General features: G+C 43.0%; 1 protein-coding gene across 5 annotated transcripts in view; it reads right to left on the bottom strand.

Moving 5' to 3' along the window:
• The window catches only part of NBN (nibrin), a 61,469-nt gene that overhangs the window by 19,968 nt on the left and 17,552 nt on the right, over positions 1-23,949 (bottom strand). For 4 of the 5 annotated variants that reach the window (XM_077270800.1, XM_077270802.1, XM_077270803.1 and 1 more), the window contains exons 5-11: positions 16,861-16,964; positions 13,178-13,295; positions 11,449-11,639; positions 4,818-4,927; positions 3,302-3,440; positions 2,939-3,199; positions 524-959 (exon numbers count right to left, since the gene is read on the bottom strand). In XM_077270800.1, the coding sequence (XP_077126915.1) occupies positions 524-959; positions 2,939-3,199; positions 3,302-3,440; positions 4,818-4,927; positions 11,449-11,639; positions 13,178-13,295; positions 16,861-16,964 (1,359 nt within the window). Of the gene's footprint in view, positions 1-523; positions 960-2,938; positions 3,200-3,301; positions 3,441-4,812; positions 4,928-11,448; positions 11,640-13,177; positions 13,296-16,860; positions 16,965-23,949 lie in introns of all 5 variants that reach the window. The other variant, XM_077270801.1, reaches the window with a different exon arrangement.

Below are 23,949 nucleotides of genomic sequence, written 5' to 3' on the forward strand. Positions count from 1 at the left end.
TAAAAGCTATACTACCACCAGGATTTTTTACAAGGGCTAAGTCTCCTATGTATCTGTATAAGTGGTTCAGGTAGCGTTTTGGGGCAACAGACTCCCTTTAACATAATAATCTGATTTTAACATTAAAAGGGGTATTCCATCTCCAGGAACCTATCCCAATATGCAGTAAATGTAATAATATTAGCAAATACCTCCAATTAGAAATGTTGTATAGTTCTTCTGATAGGCTATAGCTTAGGTATCCATGGTTACGACAGTGACAGCTAGTGGCCAGTGGGCGTAACCATGGATACCTAAGCTGCAATGCCCTGTACATGAGGAAAGAGACATAGCGAATCAGAAGAACTAGACTACATTTATTATTGGAGGTATTTGCGAATATTATTACAACTACTAGCTATTGGGATATGATCTTGGAGATGGAAATATCATTTTAAGTCACTTTCTGATGACACATTTTCATCTCGGAGGGACACATAAGTGTGTTATCCTGAAAAACATCTCCATCGATGGTGAGACTTACTGAGGCTCGTTGTCCTCTGTCCTGGGAGTGAATGCTAAAATCTTCCCCAAAGTCTTCAGTGGTTCCCACCCGAGGCCTCTTCATCTGGCTGCCATTACTTTTAGTGTTTTTCCCATCCCCAGAGTCTTCACTTTCTACGTCGGACTCCTCCACCACATCATCAGGCTCCTTCCTCTTCCTCATGAAGGAGTCCTTGGGTTGACTGGTCATGAAAGTGTCCATCTTATCCCGACCATGTGGGTTGCCAAGTCTATCAGTGGAAGACGCCGCCGGTTCCGTATGTAGACCAGTATCCAGAGCGTTACTGTGGCCACTATCTGCATTTTTAGGATTTGGGGGCACAATATCCTTTGTCAATTGTGAAGACTGAGAAGTGACGTTCTCCATTCTACAGAATTTGGTTGTGGACGTTTCACCTTTTTCTTCTTCTCTCTCGCTTTAAAAGAACAAAGGAATTTAATGAAAAAAAACTGAGCGGCTGCATCTAGAAATCTTTTATGTGCAAGCAAACATCATGACATGTCGTTTTCCGACCCAATATTCCAGGATTGTGTAAATATTGGCATAAACTTTCCTTATGACTAACACATCACAGGTTCACGGCACGATCACCATGTGAGGACTGTGTAAACATGGAGTTAATTACGGGGTTATTCTAGGGTCGGGACAGGACTATTTCTTTTGTTTTCCGATACAGTAAGGGACATTTATCAACCCTGGCGTGATGGAAAATGTAAGAAGCGGCCAGAGGCAACCAATCAGGTTACCGATTGTATTTTCCAAAAAGTCCCTGAAAAATCAAAGTGGAATCAGACTGATTAGTATGGGCAACGGCCACCCATTAAAGGGGTTGTCCGAAGAAATCAAGCTATTTCCTACCAACGCAATAGGTGATAACTTAATGATCGATTGGGGTCTGACTGTGCAGGTTTTAACTTTGATAAAACTCCTTCTTTGACCCTTTTCAGTATAACATGTCTGTGAGTACTTAAAGGGAATCAGCCAGTAGGGTCAGCCGTCTATATGGGCATGTAGGTCAAACCAAGTTGAATAAAACGATACATTGACATCAGAGATCCAATATCTTATTCCAGAGAAATCCACATTTTTCTTAGTATGTAAATGAGCTGTTAAGATCTATGGGCCGGACATAGATCTCCCTGAGGATCTGCCTCCAGAGATTATTGTAAATGAATGAGGGCGTTACCAATGTGAGACAGGTAATGACTGACAGTTCACTCTCCTGATCTACATGTCCCGTACTGGTAACATCCCCTTTCATTTACAGTAAGCTTCGGAGGTAGATCTATGTCCCACCCATAGATCTTCACAGCTCATTTACATATTAAAGAAAAATGTGGATTTCTCTAGGATAAGACACTGGATCTTAAATTTCAATATATCATATTATTCAGCTCCCTATGACCTGCATGTCCATATAGACTGTTTAAGAGGGTTGATCCTACTGACAGTTTCCCTTTAACTAAACTTTTCTAGAAGAAATATGAATTGGTTTTTTTTACATTTTTCTGCTTATCAACAAGAGGTAGTGATACACTAGAGGTGTGTGGTTTTGTATCAATACAGCAAGGTAATAATTTAAAAATAATGAAAATGTAAAAAATTCGACATTTCTGTTTCTTTTTTCAGTCAAGATGGGGTGCAGGGTGTACATTACTTTTTTGAATTTACCAAATGGCTGCAATGAAACAAAGAGTGAAAAAATGTAAAGGGGTCTGAATACTTTCCGTACCCACTGTACATTCATATGAAGGGATGGAGGATTATAATCATTCGCTTCCACCTTCTTCTTTTCCAGTTGCATCAGAGAAAGTGTTGATGGCAGAGACACAGTCCTGGATCATGTGCATAGAAGGACTGTGCCTAGTCTCCACTGCTAAATCAGCACCGAGACCCCTTCATTCCCAGGATTAGTGCAGATCCCACTAAGCTGTCAGACCCCCCATCGATCGGGAAGCACCATATGCAAGGCACAAGTAGACACTAGGTATCAAAGAATCCAATAAAGATAAATGGATTATAATTGACTAGTGTTATTCTAGTGTATAGTCCATTCAGTGGTCAACGTAACTAGTCCATTATAAATCCTGTATAGTTAGTAGACCATGGTATGATCAGTATAGCTATACAGTAGTCTCCCTATCACAGATTAACAAGACCGAATGAAATATAGCATACATAATATAATAAAGGTATTATTACCAGAATGTGGTGTGCTAGTATGGAAGAAGGCTCGAGCGACGAAACGTGCGTAGGGGTACCTGGCAGCACACCACATTCTGGTAATAGTACCTTTATTATATTATTATGTATGTTATGTAAAGTCCTTCTAAACAGCTGGATAGAAAAAGGGACAGGTTTGGTTTTATTTTGTCTCAGTATTATACCATTTACCGTTTCTTGGACACGGGCTGGAAATAATTCTGTATTTTGTTTGAGGGCTCGATTTTCTGGGATACTCTGTGTCTGTCGGAGGCAGGAGTTCCAGCTTGTGATGCTGCTCGAGGCCTTTCTTCAAGTTGTTCCTGAAACAGAGCAATTCTGCAATCACTGCGATCGCTTTCCACATCCGGATCCTTCGTCAGGTAGGTTTTACTGCTCCTTCCATTACTTTTAGGCGTCTCTTTAACTTCGCGAACCCCGGTGATCTCCATCCTAAGTCACGAGATGACAAATCATCACTTGTCTTGTCCTGTGCACTTCATTGTACTCACAGATCTGCGCCATGTAATTATACCCCTCTATACGATTACCCACCAGTTTTCTGTGTGGTCTTGTGGCTCCGTGTCGGCCACATAAGCTGTGGTGTTAAATGTGGCTGGTGGTAACACAGTCTCATCGACGGCCATACTGGAAGACTGCGTAGACCCCATAATATTATGTCTACCATTCTTTTCTGAAAGGACAAATATAAGTAAGTGATAGGACCTCTAACCCTCAGTGAAAGCACGCACTGGCCCCTGTTATAAGGCTTTTCATGGCTCCTGTGGGCACAGTTACTAGTGTGAGGGACAACTAAACAATATAGGGCAGGGGTCCGCACTGAGGGAACAGATGGCTGCTTACACGGACAAAACCTTATTACAGCGCATCCACCTGTATACTTTATACACATCAATGTTCGGCACAACTAATAATTATCTCCCACAAGGAATACTCAGATTCCACAGCCCACTGGTGGGCAGACACAAAGAAGATGACCTGCACGGTCACCCTGTGATCTACCATACACCCCTGCACAGATCCTGAAGAAAGCAGTAGAGCACCGGTGCGGGATTCCCGCTGTCTAAAGTGACTGACAGGCCGCTGTCCTGTGATAACCTGCAGCCCCCATAACAGGAACATAAGGACACAGGCGTGGTCACATGATCAGCAAGACGACGGGATTACCATCCGTGCTACTCTATGACTTTCCTCTATGGCGGGCTTTCCTGGAGGTAGGTCTGGCAGAAGTGTCCAACTTGTGGAACATCTATTATTTGCAGGGGAGGATAGGTGATGTACTTTTTCCTTAAAGGGGTTGTCCGGTTTAAACTAGTTATCACTTAACCATATAGTAGGTGTCAACTCAATGACCCGTTGGGGTCTAAGAGCTGGGACCAACACCAATCCTAGATTTTTTTTAACCCCAATATCTCTTTACAAAGTGGAGCAGCAGGTTGGACGCCTGAATGCCGCTCCATTCATTCTATATGGGGCTACAGGAAAGATCTGTGAGCAGCGCTCAGCAGCTCCATAGAGAATGAATAAAGCTGGGGTCAATCACGTGCACAGCCACTCCATCCTAATGGGAATACAAGTCTCTTAGTCTGCGGATCAGTGCGGGTCCTGGCAGTCGGTCACCCACTCATCAACAAGTTATCAAAGCTCCTAAGCTGTCCTGATCATATCCAAAACTGCACAGCAGCGTATGGATGATGGTGCATCAGAGCAGGGGAGCAGAGTTGTCCTCCTGACATGTCGTAAAGGGGAAGGGCAGCAGAAGACACCTATACAGAGAAGGGGAGGCACAGAGACCAGGGCGCCATCGCACTTACCCTTTTCACTACCATATGCAGACGTAACTAGGGACGAGTGAAACAAACCACGCCGCTGACACTCCATGGTGAAACATGGGATGCAACTTATTCTAATAATTAATTATATTTCCAAATACCAATATTTTCCAGTGATTTCCATTAATGCTTAGATAGTTGATCCCTGACCGTTGTACAGTTTATAGCCCTGACAGCACATCTACTTTCTGCAGGGAATACCTGGAGTGCTACCTTACCGGGCTCATCTCTGTTCGCCGATCCTTGCCGAGGATTGCAATATTGTTCGGTTGACATGTAGATCACGGCTAAACCAATTTCAGCTTCGGGAACCGTCCTCAGGCCCTTACTGAAAAGTAAGATTCAGGATTAGTACATCTTGTAACACGATAGGGGTCGGATACAACAGATCAAAGAGTCTGGGAAATAAGGAGCAAAATCTGATCACAGTCAGTGCGCTAAAAAGAACATGGCCCACGGGGAATACAGAGACATTGGCAAAGAACTGCTTCTAATAGTAACACAAGAAGCCGGAAGCGGGCGCGCAGGAAACTGATAGGTAGGTTGTGGCATATGCCACTTCCAATCCTGTCAGCGGGCAGAATAAAGCGGTGTAAATGCAGCCAAGACACCCAGGAAACACGAGAGTGCTGCACCCTCCAGCCACAGACAGTGACACTAGCAATGGATTAAAGGGGGTCTCTGCTTTGATAACCCCGATTTATTAGAAGACAATACGCTGACTGCAATGTATCTCCTTGCTGAGAGTCCCAGTGATCGGCTGTAAGGAGTAGGGAAACCGGTCAGTAAGTCTTCAGTTTCCCTGCAGCGCCACCACAGTGGAAACTAAGCATTAGTGTCCTCAAAGCAATGATTTGTCTATGTCATGTAGGATAGGACAGATCCCCCAAAGCTAGAGACCCCCTAGGTAACGGTTCTTCATTTTGTTGGACATGAGGCTCTTGAACCCTACACCCCCATCTATTAACACAGGTGTTTCCAAAAGTGTATGGACAATGTACAGCACTGTGCAAAATGTATAGGCAGATGTGGAAAAATGCTGCAAAGTAAGAATGCCTTCACAAATAGAGGTCTTACTAGACAGACCAATTTGTCCAACCTTACATCCTCAGAAGATCTGTGGTTAAGTTCTCCAAGATCTTTGGATCAACCTCCTGCCTCCAAAAACTGTGCACAAGTCTATCTAGAGGAGCTGATGCTTCGGTGCTGCATCGAAATCAAAGGGTGGTCACACCAAATATTGACTTCAGATTTCTCTTTTCATCATTCAATTTGCAATTTGATAAAAATAAATCGTTAACACTTCTATTTTGGAACACATTCTTACTTTGCATCATTCTTACTTGCCTAAAACTTTTGCAAAGTACTGTATATGAAAACCCCGGCAAAATGGCAAACATTGACAGAGGCATTTGCTCTCACAAATGAAAATAAAATCTACATTCACTTCGACTAGATTGCTCCCCAGTCCTCACAAACATGGAATTCTTACCCACCAAAAATAGATGAATTAAAATTGGTTTATGCATAGGGTCAATGGTCTCCATATTCAATGACAAAAGGGCTATCTGAGGGGTGATAGGTAAATCCTTATTTAATAATTGATTAATGAGAAGGGAGACTTGTTTCCAAAATTTTCTTAATTTGGGACATTTCCAGAAAATGAGCAAAATATCACTATCCTGCCCCAGTTCCTCCAACATTGGGAAGAGGAGTCTGACAATGCTTGAGCTAATCTTACCGGAGAGAAATGCCATTTGGTAAGAGATTTATAGTATGACTTGTGAAGTGACATGCATATGTTACAGGAGTAGGAAGGTTTTATACTCTCCTGCCATTGTTCTGCAAAGAAAAGTCTTTTTCCCACTATAACATGTAAGGGGTTTTAACAAAGGCAATATTATTATTAAAGCTGTCCTAGATAGTACAAGTTTTCTAAATACGATAAGTTAGTTATTTGTTTTGCCCAAAAGCTGACCAATAAGTTCTGGTAAAGGCTGTCTGCTTGATGATAATTCTTGATTTTTTTTCCCTAATGATGAGAAGATGCAAGAAGATAGATTTCGAAAGTATAAAGTTCTTGTTTTGCAAAGTACTTCTGACACTGGGCAGCTTTCTGACACTGGGCACTGCAAAACCCTTTGGTAATCTTCAGATTTTATGATGTCTTGCACACAGCCAAGGCACTCAGTGTCAGAGGCAGCAAAACAACCCCAAAACATCTTTGGACCTCCACCACATTTGATTGTAGGTACTGTGTTATTTTCTTTGTAAGCCTCATTCAGTTTTCGGTACACAGTAGAATGATGTGCTTTACCGAAAAGCTTTTTATTGGCTTCATCTGTCCACAAGACCCTTGCACAATAGGATTTTAGTTACTCATGTACATTTTGGCAAACTGCAGTCTAGTTTTTTTAGGTCTCTGTGCCATAGCGCTTCATACAATGCAAATGTTGACAGATAATTTGCGCTGACACTGATGCACCCTGAGCCTACAGAACAGTGAATTTTTTTAGACCTTGATTGGGGCTACTTATCCACCATCCAGACGATCCTGCGTTGCAACCTTTCATCAATTTGTCACTGATATTATTATATATGCCATTGTTATTATAATGGGATATATTTTTTGAGGATTATATTTGTATCTATTTCACTGTGTATTGTTCACTTATTAATATATACCACTTATTATTTTATGTATTTATATATATTTTTATTATTTTTCACTTATTTTATTTCCTATATTGTTATATGTAATTGCATTGTTCTTTTTTCCTCTTTTTCCTTCCTTTCATCCATGTGTAGGTTTAATTGATCTGTCCTGAATATCATTAGTGTATGTGTGGTGAATTAATCTTACCATAGGGGTCTTTTCCCCTTTTTGGACGACAGATGGTCGTTTGTGGCGGTTCTTGTGCCAGATATATATCTTTGATTCTCAGAAATATGGTCGCTGGTGACGCGCATGCGCATCGTGATTCCTCGATACTGGGTAACCTTCGGCTGGTGCTACTATTGATCCCTGGTAACATGGCCGCTGGTTGCGTGTATGTGTATTGTGATTTATTTGACGTCACGCAACTCCTGGCTAGTGTTGCTGTTGATCTTCAGAAATATGGCCACTAGCGATACGCGTGTGCACTGCGACCTACCTGATATTGAATAAACTAGGGCTGATCCCATTGTGGATCTGTGGAAATATGGCCGCTGATAGTGCACGTGCGCACTGTGAGTTACCGACACTGCTTAATCTCTGGCTGGCGTCCACCAAACATGCGGCACGGATGGATATTGGTACCATGGGTGTTATACCGCCCACATGCGCGCGGCATGGTGACACCAGCAGAGTGCGCATTTTGATGTGTGGGGTATCTCGGGCGCATGCGCAGACTATATTGGCGTGCCGGTGTTCTATAAATAGTGCGGTAGGGACGAGACATCACTATCACTTCCCCTTTGAGAAAGCGATCACGCGAAACACGCGTCAGGGGCTGTGGGCAGGTCACTTATAAGTCCGGACCAACTATGGGGTGAGCATACATTTTATCTCATTATGTGCAAGTATAGGGTGCATTAGACTGGACCTCATTATGGGCTAATTGTGTCTAATGGATGGATAGCACTTGCTTGCGACTATTAATATTTAAGTACTTTTGCTTGTTCACCCTTGTCATACTGTGGACTTGTGTCCTACCTTTAGTGTATCGGTTGGTTCTTTCCTCCTCTTAGCATGTCGGATTTTTTATGTATTCTGTCATGTGTGAATTTTTGTATATTTTTAAATATTAGAACACAAATTTACATTTTATTATTTGGTGTGTATATTCCCTTTCGCTGGTTTCTAAATGTCCAGGGGGATTAGTTACAGTACCATGTGTTGTAAACTTCTTGACTTATGTTGCGCACCATGGACAGAGGAACATTAAGATCTCTGGTGATTGACAGGTAACCTTGAGATTGCCGATATTGCTCAACAATTTTGGTTTACAAATCCTTAGACAGTTCTCTTCTCTTTCTGTTATCCATGCTTAGTGCGGCACACACAGGCAAAAAATGCAAAGATTGAGTCAACTTCTGCCCTTGTCATCTGGTTTCAGGTGTGATTTTCATATTTCCACACCTGTTACTTGCCACAGGCGAGTTTGAATGAGCATCACATGCTTGAAACAAAGTTGTTTATCCACAATTTTGGAAGAGTGCCAACAATTTTCTCCGGCCCATTTTTGAAGTTTTGTATGAAATTATGTCCAATTTGCCTTCTTTTCTGTTGAACCAATACACACAAAGGAAATAAACATGTGTAATATTTAGACTATGTGCACACGATGCGGATTTGTTGCGTTTCCGCAGCGTTTTTTCAGAGCGGAAATGCTCCAAAAACGCAATGGATTACTTAAGCAATGTTAATCAATGACTTTCCTTAAGTGTTGTGCACAACACTTTCTGTCCTTATTTGCAGAGTTTTATTTTCAGCAGCATGTCAATTCTTTGTGCAGATCTGCAGCGTTTCTGCACCCATTGACTTCCATTGAGTCAGTCAAATCCGCAGCAAAAACCAAGGTGTAAAAAGGTTTGCGGATTTGCTGCAAATTTGCTGCCAAAGAACGCTGCGATTTGTCAAAGGGAAATGATGTCAGACGGAGGAGTGTGTGGGTGGAGAATGTGTGTGTGCGTCTGTGTGTGGGCGGAGAATATGTGTGTGTCTGTATGTTTGTGTGTGTACCCATGCGACGTGTGTACCCAGGCATGGTCTGATGGGACTACTACTTCCATCAGGCTACATATTTTGTCACATGTGACAGAGACAGCATGAGCTGATGATGGGAGAATAGTCTCATCATCATCCGATGCCTGTGTTCAATCAAAACATTTACATAACTTACATATTCACATACACACTCACTGAACACCTAATCCTAGACGCCCGCATCTCCTGCAAAGAATCAAAAATAATGAACCAACACATACTCCCTGTCCGCCGTAGTCCATTTAATACCGAGTATCCCACATCGATCTCACCCGGTCGCTGGTGATACACTTAAATAGAAACACCGTGTGCACAGCTACAATACGGTGCCTAGACTAGGTTCCCAAACAATCAATAAAGTGATAAAGAAGTCTAGCACTCAACTTCAGCAATAGTGGAGAATTTATTTGTAGCACTTGAAACGTTTCAGTCCGTCTGGGATAGAATGCTACTGTTGTGGGGCGGTGACCACAGTCACAGTTATAACACCGGCAGGCTTAGAGGGCCAGCAATATGGGAAGAAGCACCGCCTCCAGACACGGTGGTCACCGCCCCACAACAGTAGCATTCTATTCGAGCCTTTAGCCTCCTTCTTTTGCCCTATAGTGCGGCGGCGCGATTGCATATTCCGGGTATACTTATACCCCCTCTGTTAAACCTTTCCTACTTGCTAGGAATCAGCACGTGACTGATGAAAGTCCAGACGGACTGAAACGTTTCAAGTGCTACAAATAAATTCTCCACTATTGCTGAAGTTGAGTGCTAGACTTCTTTATCACGCTGGTGATACACTGACAGGAGGTGATCGCTCCCGCACTGTATCGCCGGAGGCCGGGTAGAGAAGTTACATCTCCCGATGTGACTGTTCTACATGCGACATTGCTCTGGGTCACTCGGTATTATATGGACTACATTGGACATGATAGTATTATATGTTGGTTTATTATTTTATGATTCTTTGCAGGAGACAAGGGCGCCAGGGATTAGGAGTTCATCAAGTATTGCAAAATTAAGATTCAATAAAGGAGTCTGTGTGATGATTTCAAATAAAGGACTTTATTCTGGCTGTGTCTTTACCATTTATTTACCAAGATATCATTTCATCTTCAACTTGCTCAACTGTTCACAATAAACAGTAATTTTGACCAGGGGTGCCCAAACTTTTACATGCCACTGTATACACACACACATACATATATTGTAAAGCGCCATGGAATAAGTGGCGCTATAATAATAAATAATATTGTATATATTCTTCACACACACATATGTAAAACTGCTCGCTCGTACAACACTGGAATTAAAGGTGCTTCAAAAATAATATATTTTATATACACTTACAATATCCTCATGTATGTGGGACATGCCTTTACTCGAGGTATTCAGGGCAGTGGAATCTTTCCCCCACTCCAATCTATAGGAATACTTGCACCTTCAGCATCTGCAGTGAATGTGACATCTGCTTTTTCTGAACATGGGGTAATTTCTGGTTACAATAGAGCGACCCTTATGGCACATATGCCAGGGAAGCACCCAGTGCATCATTTTAATTTGTTTACCAGCCTCCATTCATCAAAAAAGAGGCCAAAACAGTGTCCTCTTGGCCTCCATTGACTGATACAGTATACGGCACAGTACACGACATAGGCATCCAGTAGAAAAATGGATATGGGAGCTTATGGGTGATGGGAACCACTAAGCAGCATCAGTAAAATCTATATGTTGCAGGTTTTCAGCCAGATTTCCTCCCAATATACAGTGTGGCCGCACGCTCCAATGGTTATTCCTTGTACAGTAAATAAGACAATTTTTCAATTTACTTTTTGAATTAAAATCTCAGAATTTTTAAGACCTCTGCTTGCTGCCATTATACAGAAACCTCCCAATGCTTAATGTTCATAAGCTATTTGTGTGGTGTCAGTGCAGATATACCATGGAACGCTGCCTCATTGGAGCCCCAGACCAATGACCAGGTTACACATGGAGGGTCTCTGAGTTATCACATGCTCCTTGCAGTGGTATTGGCCTCCTACCCCGAGCACTCATTACACATGCACAATAAGTGTCAGTATTCATGGATGCAAGGCAGTAATGAATACCTGTGCAGTACGTCCACAATGGATGTGATCCAGGAGGGGCAATCCTGCGACTCCGATGACTGTGACTCCGAGAATCCCACATCTATCACACAAACATTGGGGTTTTCTAGGAGGGACGTGTCATCCAGCTCTCCTGTCAGTAGCTCTGTCTTGCCCCCTCCTAAGTGAATTGCTGCACTCAGTTTCTTGTGCTGAAAAAGAAAAAAAATAATTAAAAAACACTGCATTATTTAGCAGAAAAATTCTGACCAGAGGTGGGGAGGGACCATAAGAGAGGAGGTCCCTTACATGTAGTCACTAGTGATGAGCGAATATACTTGTTACTCGAGATTTCTTGAGCACGCTCGGGAGTCCTCCGAGTATTTTTTAGTGCTCGGAGTTTTAGTTTTTAGCGCCGCAGCTGAATGATTTACATCTGTTAGCCAGCATAAGTACATGTGGGGATTTCCCTAGCAACCAGGCAACCCCCACATGTACTTATGCTGACTAACAGATGTAAATCATTCAGCTGCGGCGCTAAAAACTAAATTTCCGAGCACAAAAAAAATACTCGGAGGACACCCGAGCATGCTCGAGAAATCTCGAGTAACGAGTATATTCGCTCATCACTAGGAGTCACCTGACCCATGAGGCCACTGATTGGTTAAAAGGTCATGTGACTGATGAGACGGTATAGCATCAGTGACATCCTGCCTGTCAGTCACCTAACCCTGCAGCCAATAAGTAACCTCAGAGGTCAACTACCTGAAAGGACAAGACTTCATGACTTACGGTCCGGTCCTGAAAAGGCGATGCTGGCATTCCCTTTTCTAAACACTTAAAAATAGGTGGATAATTCCTTTGGTTCTGTGGTATTAGAACAGCTCGAGAACAGATTCCACTGCTCCATAGGCACAATACAGCCTGGTCTGAATGGTGGCTTGTATTGTGCTCCGGTACCAACAGGCCGCGGGCCCGCACCCCGCCAACAGGCCGCGGGCCCGCACCCCGCCAACAGGCCGCGGGCCCGCACCCCGCCAACAGGCCGCGGGCCCGCACCCCGCCAACAGGCCGCGGGCCCGCACCCCGCCAACAGGCCGCGGGCCCGCACCCCGCCAACAGGCCGCGGGCCCGCACCCCGCCAACAGGCCGCGGGCCCGCACCCCGCCAACAGGCCGCGGGCCCGCACCCCGCCAACAGGCCGCGGGCCCGCACCCCGCCAACAGTCCGTGGCCCTGCACCCCGCCAACAGGCCGCTTGCCCGCACCCCGCCAACAGGCCCCGGCCCGCACCCCGCCAACAGTCCGTGAGCCTACACCCCGCCAACAGGCCGCAGGCCCACACCCCACCAACAGGCCCCGGCCCACACCCCACCAACAGGCCACGGGCCTACACCCCACCAACAGGCCCCCGCCCGCACCCCGCCAACAGTCCGCGGCCTGTATTCTGCTACTGAACAAATAGGGAAACTGATTTCACAAATATTTCCTGGCTGTATGATTACATCCCCACGGTTTTGAAAGAATATGTTCCATTTATATAAGTATATTGGGGAAGCACTGTGTGTACACCGCAGGACGGCAGGTGTAAGACATTCCAGCATTGTGGCTTCCGCCCCAGTAGCAGGACATGTTAGTCATCCTGTATATTTTGCTACTGTTACTCAGATATTATCACACAGGAAACACTTTAATATATTTTCGGCCAGGAAATATAGAGGAAATGTCTCAGGTTTAGATACAGTAGATACCTGCTTTGCTGTTAAAAACAGAACGGTCTTGTCTTTGAAGACTGCTCTCCGCTTTTTGTTTTCTGAGAAATCCAGTGACTCGGACTGCAAGGACGGTTCATCGATTATAGGAAAAAAACTAAAACATGAAACATTTTTGAAGAAAAATGTGACATTTATCACCACAAATAGCAGCAATTAAACTAAAGAAACAAGAAAACGATTTACGTAATGTTGAGAAACTAGAAATTAGGGTATGTGCACACGTCCGGATTTCTTGCAGAAATTTCCTGAAGAAAACCGGAAATTTTCTGCAAGAAATCCGCATTTTTTTTTTTGCGTTTTTTTTTCCGTTTATTTCGCGTTTTTTTTAGCATTCTGCAAGCGTAATTAGCTTGCAGAATGCTAGAGTTTTCCAAGCGATCTGTAGCATCGCTTGGAAAACTGACTGACAGGTTGGTCACACTTGTCAAACATAGTGTTTGACAAGTGTGACCAACTTTTTACTATAGATGCTGCCTATGCAGCATCAATAGTAAAAGATAGAATGTTTAAAAAAAAATAAAAAAAATGCTTATACTCACCCAGACGATCTCCTCAGCGGCGTCCGTTCCTCTTCCTATAGCTGGTGTGTGCGCGCAGGACCTTCCATGACGTCGCGGTCATGTGAGCGGTCACGTGAGCGGTCACATGACCGCTCACGACCAATCACAAGACAGTGACGTCATCACAGGTCCTTCACCGCACACCAGCTATGAGAACCGAAGCGGCAGCATGCAGCGGTGAGGCGGGAACACTGCGGGGGACATCGAGGGTGAGTATAGGACTATTTTTTATTTTAATTCTTTTATTTTTGGCCAATTATATGGTGCCCAGTGCGTGGAGGAGAGTCTCCTCTCCTCCACCCTGAGTACCAACCGCACATAATCTGCTTACTTCCCGCATGGTGTGCACAGCCCCGTGCGGGAAGTAAGTAGATCAATGCACTCCTAGGTGTGCGGAATCCCCGCAATTCCGCATTTTTAATGAACATGTTGCTTTTTTTTCCGCGATGCGATTTTTTCGTGGAAAAAAACGCAACATTTGCACAAAAAATGCGGACTACACGGTAAATAATAGGAGGCATATGTTAGCGGTTTTTTCGCGTTTTTATTGCGGTTTTATAGCGGAAAAAACTCGAAAAAACCGCAAAAAATCCTGACGTGTGCACATACCCTTAACGTGGCCACAGGTGACTTTACTTCACTGACTTTAACCCCTTTGTGACTAATGAATTACATGTGATATGGGTGCTGGGGGTATTTGGAGCAGGCCCAGAAAGTGAGGGCGCCCCATATCCGGGCTGTGTTATACAGCCATCATCTTCTGCAACAGTAGAGACTGAAGCTGGATCCAATCACTGCTTTCTCACCATTAGATGCCACTGGCAATCACTGACAATGGTATATACAGTACAGAACAAAAGTTTGGACCCACCTTTTCATTTAAAGATTTTTCTTTATTTTCATGACTATGAAAATTGTACATTCACACTGAAGGCATCAAAACTATGAATTAACACATGTGGAATTATATACTTAACAAAAATGTGTGAAACAACTGAAATTATGTCTTATAGTCTAGGTTCTTCAAAGTAGCCACCTTTTGCTTTGCCGACTGCTTTGCACACTCTTGGCATTCTCTTGATCAGCTTCAAGAGGTAGTCACCGGGAATGGTCTTCCAACAATCTTGAAGGAGTTCCCAGAGATGCTTAGCACTTGTTGACCCTTTTGCCTTCACTCTGCGGTCCAGCTCACCGCAAACCATCAGGTCATCTGGCGTAGCACCCCATCACGCTCCATCTTGGTCAAATAGCCCTTACACAGCCTGGAGGTGTGTTTGGGGTCATTGTCCTGTTGAAAAATAAATGATGGTCCAACTAAACACAAACCGGATGGAACAGCATGCCGCTGCAAGATGCTGTGGTAGCCATGCTGGTTCAGTATGCCTTCAATTTTGAATAAATCCCACAGTGTCACCAGCAAAGCACCCCCACACATCACACCTCCTCCTCCATGCTTCACGGTGGGAACCAGGCATGTAGAGTCCATCCGTTCACCTTTTTTGCGTCGCAAAAAGACACAGTGGTTGGAACCAAAGATTTCAAATTTGGACTCATCAGACCAAAGCACAGATTTCCACTGGTCTAATGTCCATTCCTTGTGTTCTTTAGCCCAAACAAGTCTCTCCTGCTTGTTGCCTGTCCTTAACAGTGGTTTCCTACCAGCTATTTTACCATGAAGGCGTGCTGCACAAAGTCTCCTCTTAACAGTTGTTGTAGAGATGTGTCTGCTGCTAGAACTCTGTGGCATTGACCTGGTCTCTAATCTGAGCTGCTGTTAACCTGCAATTTCTGAGGCCGGTGACTCGGATAATCTTATCCTCAGAAGCAGAGGTGACTCTTGGTCTTCCTTTCCTGGGGCGGTCCTCATGTGAGCCAGTTTCTTTGTAGCGCTTGATGGTTTTTGCCACTGCACTTGGGGACACTTTCAAAGTTTTCCCTATTTTTCGGACTGACTGACCTTCATTTCTTAAAGTAATGATGGCCACTCGTTTTTCTTTACTTAGAATTTGTATTATGGCAAGAAAAAAACAGCTAACAGTCTATTCAGTAGGACTATCAGTTGTGTATCCACCAGACTTCTGCACAACACAACTGATGGCCCCAACCCCATTTATAAGGCAAGAAATCCCACTTATTAAACCTGACAGGGCACACCAGTCCCGGTGACTACCTCTTGAAGCTCATCAAGAGAATGCCAAGAGTGTGCAAAGCAGTCAGCAAAGCAAAAGGTGGCTACTTTGAAGAACCTAGAATATAAGACATAATTTCAGTTGTTTCACACTTTTTTTGTTAAGTATATAATTCCACATGTGTTAATTCATAGTTTTGATGCCTTCAGTGTGAATGTACAATTTTCATAGTCATGAAAATACAGAAAAATCTTTAAATGAGAAGGTGTGTCCAAACTTTTGTTCTGTACTGTATGTGGCTGGGTGTCGATGCATGCATGTACCTCAGCAATGAAAAAAAACATTATATCGATATGGATAAGGTCACCTATTATTGAAAACCAACTGAAAAAACCCTTAAAAAATAACAATGTAAATCACCAAACGGGAATAACATTTGATCCTGTAAAGTGTAATAACTGCTAATGTATAAAAACGAATGACGAGATTGTTTTTTTTCTGGATGAAAATCTGACTTTTGCTTACATTAGGTATGACCTTAGCCTCGTGCCTGTTCACCACATGTTTTTTCTTGGACCACTTTTGAAAGCGACTAGTTCACATTATAACCCGTTATACTGCTTTTTCTACTATTATTATACTCGCATCTACACTCCCATCATTCGTCTGTGTTCCAGGAAGCAGTGGTCACTTTTTTTGGTCCACTCTTTTTTATTAATTAATTTTCACTCATTCATGGCTCAGATGGTGCAGTGTGGAATAATTTGCTATTGGCAAAATATACTGAGGTCCAGATGCTGAGCATTCTCTCCATGTTTTACACTGTTTACTGTGTGTTTCCCCAATATTCTGACCTTTACAGCCTGTGAAGGGTCACAGATATGAATAAAGTCATGATTCAGACAGTAAACTATAAGTACAGACTGGAGGAAGACTACAGGGGGTCCCGAGTGCCCCCTGATCACAATACCTTGCAGGTGTCGGCAGCGGCTTCTTCTGCTTGATGGCTTTTATCAGCTCACTGAAGTACTCCGGCTTTATGATGGATCTGCCACAGATCAATGCACATAATGTCTAAGACAAGAAGGGGGGAAAAAAGAAACAGGTGGGTAGATTATTAGCTTTAAAAGATGTCATCTATAACATTTAATGCAATTTGTGGATTAAAAATACACCTTAAAAGAAAAAAAAGCTGCAAAACTAAACTGTGCACATAACAGTCATGAGCCAAAATTTGCATCAAATTGGAACATAAAAGTCATAAAATTTATCCTGCACTAACTGCAGAACAACCACCAGGACAGAAGATCACCTTTGTACTATGAAAGAAAACTGGATTAGAAAGTTGCAGAACGTGTTTCAATCCTTCACCATTTTCAGGAAAATTGTCAGCAAGACAGAAGAACTCGTTATACATAGAGTTTTGTACAGATCTAATCCTAATTTCCCACATCTGAGGTTTTGTCACAGTGTAGCAGTCTAAGGATGCTTTCACACTGCGTTTAGTGGCTCCGTCGGGGATTACATCCAAACCCCCCACAAAACTGGATGTGGGCATATGCACCGACAAGGCAAAGACTATAATGGTGCTGACAGAATGAACATGTGCTCTACCTTGCATCATTTTCGGGAGTGTACTCCTACTGAAGCACTACTACATAAAGCACAATTGATTGGACGATCGCAGCCTCAATTCTCCTAAGGGGACTACTAAATAAAGTAAAAAGGTGAAGAAAAAAAGTTTTTAAGAAGTATGAACAAAAAAAAAAAAAAGAAAAAAAAAGTTCATATCATCCCCCTTTGCCCCATTAAAAATAAAAAAGTATACATATTTGATATCATTGCATTCGTAAAAGTCCGATCAAAATAAAAACGAAGTCTGATCAGTACACTGGGAAACAAGAAAAAAATCAAAACGCCAGAATTGTTTTTATGGCCACCACAATATTGCCATAAAATGCAACAAGAGGCGATCAAAGCATTGTATCTACCCCAAAATGGTATAAATAAAAACATCAACTGAAGACGCAAAAAAACAAGCCCTCAACCAGCCCCAAATCCCGAAAAATGAAAACACAGTGAGTCTCGGAAAATGGCGACACGAGCAAAAATGTTTTTTCTTACAAATTTTGGAATTTTTTTTCCCACCACTGAAATAGAAAAGAACCTTTACATACTTGGTATCTGCGTACTCGTACTGACCTGAGGAATCATATTGTGAGGTCAGTTTAACTATATTTAACCATATCGTGAACATGGTAAATAAAAAAACCTATTGTGGAATTGCACTTTTTTTGCAATTTCAACACACTTGAAATTTGTTTTCCCACTTTCCAGTGCATTACATGATAAAATGAATGGCGTCATTCAAAAGTGCAACTTGTTCTGCAGAAAATCAGCCCTCATACGGCTATGGAGACAGAAAAATAGTTACATAGTTATTAAGGTTGAAGGAAGACTTTAAGTCCATGTAGTTCAACCCATAGCCAAACCTAACATGTTGATCCAGAGGAAGGCAAAAAAAAAAACCATGTGGCAAAGAGTAAGCTCCACATTGGGGAAAAAAATTCCTTCCCAACTCCACATACGGCAATCAGACTAGTTCATTGGAACAACGCCCTATCAAGGGATCTAGTGTATATACCCTGTAACATAAAATAAAATATATGGTTCTTGGTGGAAGTGGAGGAAAAAATGAAAGTGCAAAAATGGCCAATGGCATGCTAATGAGAAGTCAAGTGTCCGGTGGGTGTTCATCATCCACAGAAGTCTCCTCTGCGCCTGATTGATATTTCCAGCCGCCTCCGGCACCATAGGACGGTATCTAGATCCAGCACATGCACATTGCAGAACGAAGTGGAAAGGCCCTCATATAATGCTGGACAGCGCTAGAGACCTCGATCCAGAACAGAGGGATGCACCAGAGGAAGGTTCACAGCCAGCAGTCCAGGACACTTCACTGGTTAGGTTATCGACATGGTGGACAACAAGGGGGTGTTTATCGAATGACGCGCTCTTCTAGTCACCGGACTGCTTACAGTGGTGTTGTGACTTTTGGACGGTGCAGACACCACATCCGGATCCCGTGCAGGTCTCCATGCTGGATCCGCAGAGCTGTTGGAACGATACTCGCCTTCCGATTATTATCTTTAATCAATTTATGACTTAAAACAAAAAACTGTCGGACAATCTCTTCAATGGCAGATGAACCTTAGGAGCTCCCAAGTCCATTCAGACTAGTCCTAGACTGCAGGATTGGGTGAAATGTATAACACAAATCTTGCATTACTTGCATGTAATCGTACGGCCTAAGGGAAGGCTTTCCCGTTTTAAGTAAGATTTCCAAAATAAATGACAAAAGCCACATATATTCCAGTGATGACTTGTATTTGTGCCGCAGCGAGGTCAGAACATGAGCAGCAGATAAGAACCCACTGTCGCTGGTGTGAAATCTTCTACATCAGGTTGGGAAGGGAAATGTCAGAGGAAATGTCTAATTTACAAACACAGGGACGTGGATCCGGTTATGAAAATACTATGTGGCAAGTTGCCATATTACAGCATATTTCATGTTTTCATCTGGGGTTCTCTACCGATGTCATGCTCATTGACAGCCGGCTCCCCGCTGCCTAACTGCGGGGAGCAAACTGTGGATCAACATGACATCTGCAGTGAAGCCCAGATGAAAACATGAAACAAACTGTAAAATGGCAACTTGACAGTGCATTATCGACATACTACTGTAATTCTCCAAACCAAATTGTAACTAAAGTCAACGGGGAGAAAATGGAAAAATGCAGATTTATTTAGGCACCAGCTTGAACCCAAAAGACATTAATCTGTAGGTAATAATAATCTTTATTTATATTGCTCCAACATATTCCGCAGCGCTTCACAGTTTAACAGTTTAAAACATAACAGTCATAAGTAACAATGTTAACAATACAATAATTAAAGCAAAATAAGGCGACCCTGCTCGTGAGAGCTTACAATCTACAATGAGGTGGGGGAGATACAAAGTGCAGGTGTGTATTTACAATGATGTATTTACAATGATGGTCCAGCCATCTTCAGGGGGTGGGGGATAGATGGAAGTAGTGAATGGGCTTCACACAAACCTAAAATTACTTTGATTAGGGAAGGTGGTAGGCCGCTCTGAACAAATGTGTTTTGAGCGAGTGCCTAAAACTATGCAAGTTGTGGATGGTCCTAATATCTTGGGGTAGAGCATTCCAGATGATTGGCGCAGCACGGGAGAAGTCTTGGAGACGCGAATGGGAGGTATGGATTAGTGCAGAGGTTAGTCGAAAGTCGTTCGCAGAGCGCAGCGGTAGGCTAGGCCGATAGACCGAAATGAGGGAGGAGATGTATGGGGGTGCCGCACTGTGGAGAGCTTTGTGGGTGAGAACAAGTACTTTGAATTGTATCCTGTAATGGATGGGCAGCCAGTGTAACGACTGGCGAAGAACGGACGCGTCCGAGTAACGATTAGCTAGATGGACAACCCTGGCTGCTGAATTAAGGATAGACTGGAGAGGGGAAAGTTGAGTGAGGGGGAGGCCAATTAATAGAGCGTTGTAGTAGTCCAGACGGGAGTGGATTAGGGCGACAGTGAGGGTTTTTGTGAGAAAAGGGCGGATTCTAGAGATGTTCTTTAGGTGTAAGCGACACGAGAGGGCAAGAGATTGTATATGGGAGGTGAAGGAGAGACCGGAGTCAAACATAACACCCAGACAGCGTGCCTGCTGCCGGGGTGTTATTATGGTGCCATCCACGGAGAGGGAAAAGTCAGATTTAGGGAGGTTAGTAGACGGTGGGAGCAGAAGAAGTTCAGTTTTGGAGAGGTTGAGTTTCAGATAGAGAACGTACATGATGTTGGAGACTGCAGACAGACAGTCAGTGGCGTTCTGTAGTACAGCGGGGGTAAGGTCAAGGGCTGACGTGTATAGTTGTGTGTCATCAGCTTAAAGATGGTACTGAAAACCAAATCTGCTGATGGGTCTGTCCAATTGGGGCCGTGTAGAGGGAGAAGAGAAGGGGGCCAAGGACTGAGCCCTGAGGTACCCTAACAGCGAGAGGAAGAGATGAAGTGGAGCCAGAGAACAAGGTAAAGATCAAGGTCAATCATTTTAACATACACGGAAAAAAAAATATATCAAATTGGTGCAATAAGATGTACTGCAATATCTGATGCAGATAAAATAGAAAAAGACATCAGTTCACCACTGCACCTGAAGAAACGCTTGAAAATTCTCAGTAAGGAGGTGCTCAGATTCCTCGAGGCCGGTATCCTCAAGTGAGGCAATGGAATATGAGAAGGATTGTGATCCAGGACCAAAAAATAGGTTAAAATTAGGGTTGATCAAATAGCTTTGGATAAGAGCTTATCCGAATAGCTGAATCGGTAACCTGGATACCTAAAGAAAAAACTAGGAAAAGTACACGCAAAGAAAACAGGGATCACCAACAATTGTTGAATAATAAAATACAAAGTTTTTATTTCAAGACTAGAAAACACACAATAAAAACAATTAAAAATCCACTTGGGATAAATCACACAGAAAAAGATCCAAAAATCAGAAGTATAATCCTCAAATACCCACAGGCCGCAATGAATAAATGAGAGTCTGCTAGATAATAATCCAGCAATCTATATACTGTTCATGCTGCTACCACTATATAGAGTGATACTTAAATGGCTCGCCCATACACAGACCACACCTGGGCATGCATAAGTGTGCAGCAGAATAGTGTTTTAATCTTATGGGGCTAATGACTAATTAGAGCAAAGCAATACTGCCCAAAAACCCTGGTTCAATATAAATAGAACCGCAAATAATGCAAAAAGGTCTGAGAACCCCTTTGAAGCAAGCAGTCCGGCCTAGTGGGTACATGGACCCACGCGTTACGACACACGCAGTGTCTTTCTCAAGATAAGTGTACACCAGTCTTGTGGTCAAACTTTAAAGGAGGAAAAAATGATGAATAAATCATACCAGCTGGTTCATAATCGTGGAGCGGTAGGAATCGCGGTCCGTCAAGATTATCGCACAGGTGCAGGTTGAGTATTCACCCGGAAGTAGCGAATGGAGGTTACAGCAGCATGTGGAGCGCAAGAGCAGACAATGGATTAGACGGAAGTCACAAGTCCGTCCCGTAATAGCAGCATATAGAGCGCACGTGCAAGCAAAGGGTTGGACGGAAGTCACAAGTCGGTCCCATAGATAGAAACACACGCATGCGCTGTAAAGACAGAGATATAAGGAACACAATGCGCAAGTGCAGGCCAAACAAGGAACATAAATCAGAGACCTAAGTTTCTAATTAATAGTACATATGAGAACGCAACACATATGAAAGTAAGACGTATAGACACCAAATGTATAGCAAGAGCCAATATATGGAAATAGATTACATCAACTACGCACACCCATTATATGGAAACCAGAGGTCAAAATATGCGTAAAAATGCTGGTGCTAGATAGACTAAAAGGTTCAGTAGAATACATTAAAGCCATGAGAGGACAAAAATTGAGATATAACAAAAAAGGACCATAATGGGAAAAGAAAAATATAAAAAAAATTTATATATATATATATATATATATATATATATATATATATATATATATATATATATATATATATATATATATATATATATATATATATATATATATATATATATTATATTCAAACCACATATCCATGCCCTTTCCACTTCCTGCCGACTTCAACTCAAAAATATTGCACGAATCCGTTCATTCCTCAACCAAGAATCTGCAAAAACCCTAGTCCATGCCCTCATCATCTCTCGTCTTGACTACTGCAACCTCCTGCTCTGTGGCCTCCCCTCAAACACTCTCACACCCCTCCAATCTATTCTAAACTCTGCTGCCCGACTAATCCACCTGTCCCCCCGCTATTCTCCGGCCTCTCCCCTCTGTCAATCCCTTCACTGGCTCCCCATTGCCCAGAGACTCCAGTACAAAACCCTAACCATGACGTACAAAGCCATCCACAACCTGTCTCCTCCATACATCTGTGACCTCATCTCCCGGTACTTTCCTACACGCAACCTCCGATCCTCACAAGATCTCCTTCTCTGCTCCCCTCTTATCTCCTCTTCCCACAATCGCATACAAGATTTCTCTCGCGTATCACCCCTACTCTGGAACCCTCTACCACAACATAGACTCTCGCCCACCATCGAAACCTTCAAAAAGAATCTGAAGACCCACCTCTTCCGACAAGCCTACAACCTGCAGTAACCACCGATCAACCAACCGCTGCACGATCAGCTCTATCCTCACCTACTGTATTCTCACCCATCCCTTGTAGATTGTGAGCCCTCGCGGGCAGGGTCCTCTCTCCTACTGTACCAGTTATGACTTGTATTGTTCAAGATTATTGTACTTGTTTTTATTATGTATACCCCTCCTCACTTGTAAAGCGCCATGGAATAAATGGCGCTATAACAATAAATAATAATAATAATAATAATAATAATTATATATATATATATATATGGGCTAAAACGTTGTTATACAATAGTAAAGTGATAGCAGCATGTGTACAAAGCACAATCCAGCTATATAACAATAATAGTAAAGAACACAGGGGACTTGAAGATGATCCTAATAAAAAATGCCAGTGTACGTCATCTTCCCAGAATCAATAGATGTTACGTAATCCATGTTTAAGGACCTATAGCCCTAGAAAAGACTAAAAGAAAAAGAAGAAGAAGGGGGGAAATGAGATACCTGGAGCGCTCCCGATAATCAGGTATCCGACGCTGCATGTGTCGCGGCTGTGTGACAGTCAGAACACACAGGTTCGCCATGTATTGTGACGGTCACACAGCCGCGACACATGCAACTGCGGCACGGAACAGCTGATTATCGGAGCGCTCCAGGTATCCGGGTTCCCGCTGCAGCTATTCAGGAAGTGCTATAGCTATTCGGATCTTATCTGAAGCTATTCGCTCATCCCTAGTTAAAATTCCAAATGTATTCAAAGTGGTCCATTAAAGAGTCCATACAAAAAAATGGGAATATAA

Source organism: Ranitomeya variabilis, chromosome 6 (assembly GCF_051348905.1).
Source record: "Ranitomeya variabilis isolate aRanVar5 chromosome 6, aRanVar5.hap1, whole genome shotgun sequence".
NCBI lineage: Eukaryota > Metazoa > Chordata > Amphibia > Anura > Dendrobatidae > Ranitomeya > Ranitomeya variabilis.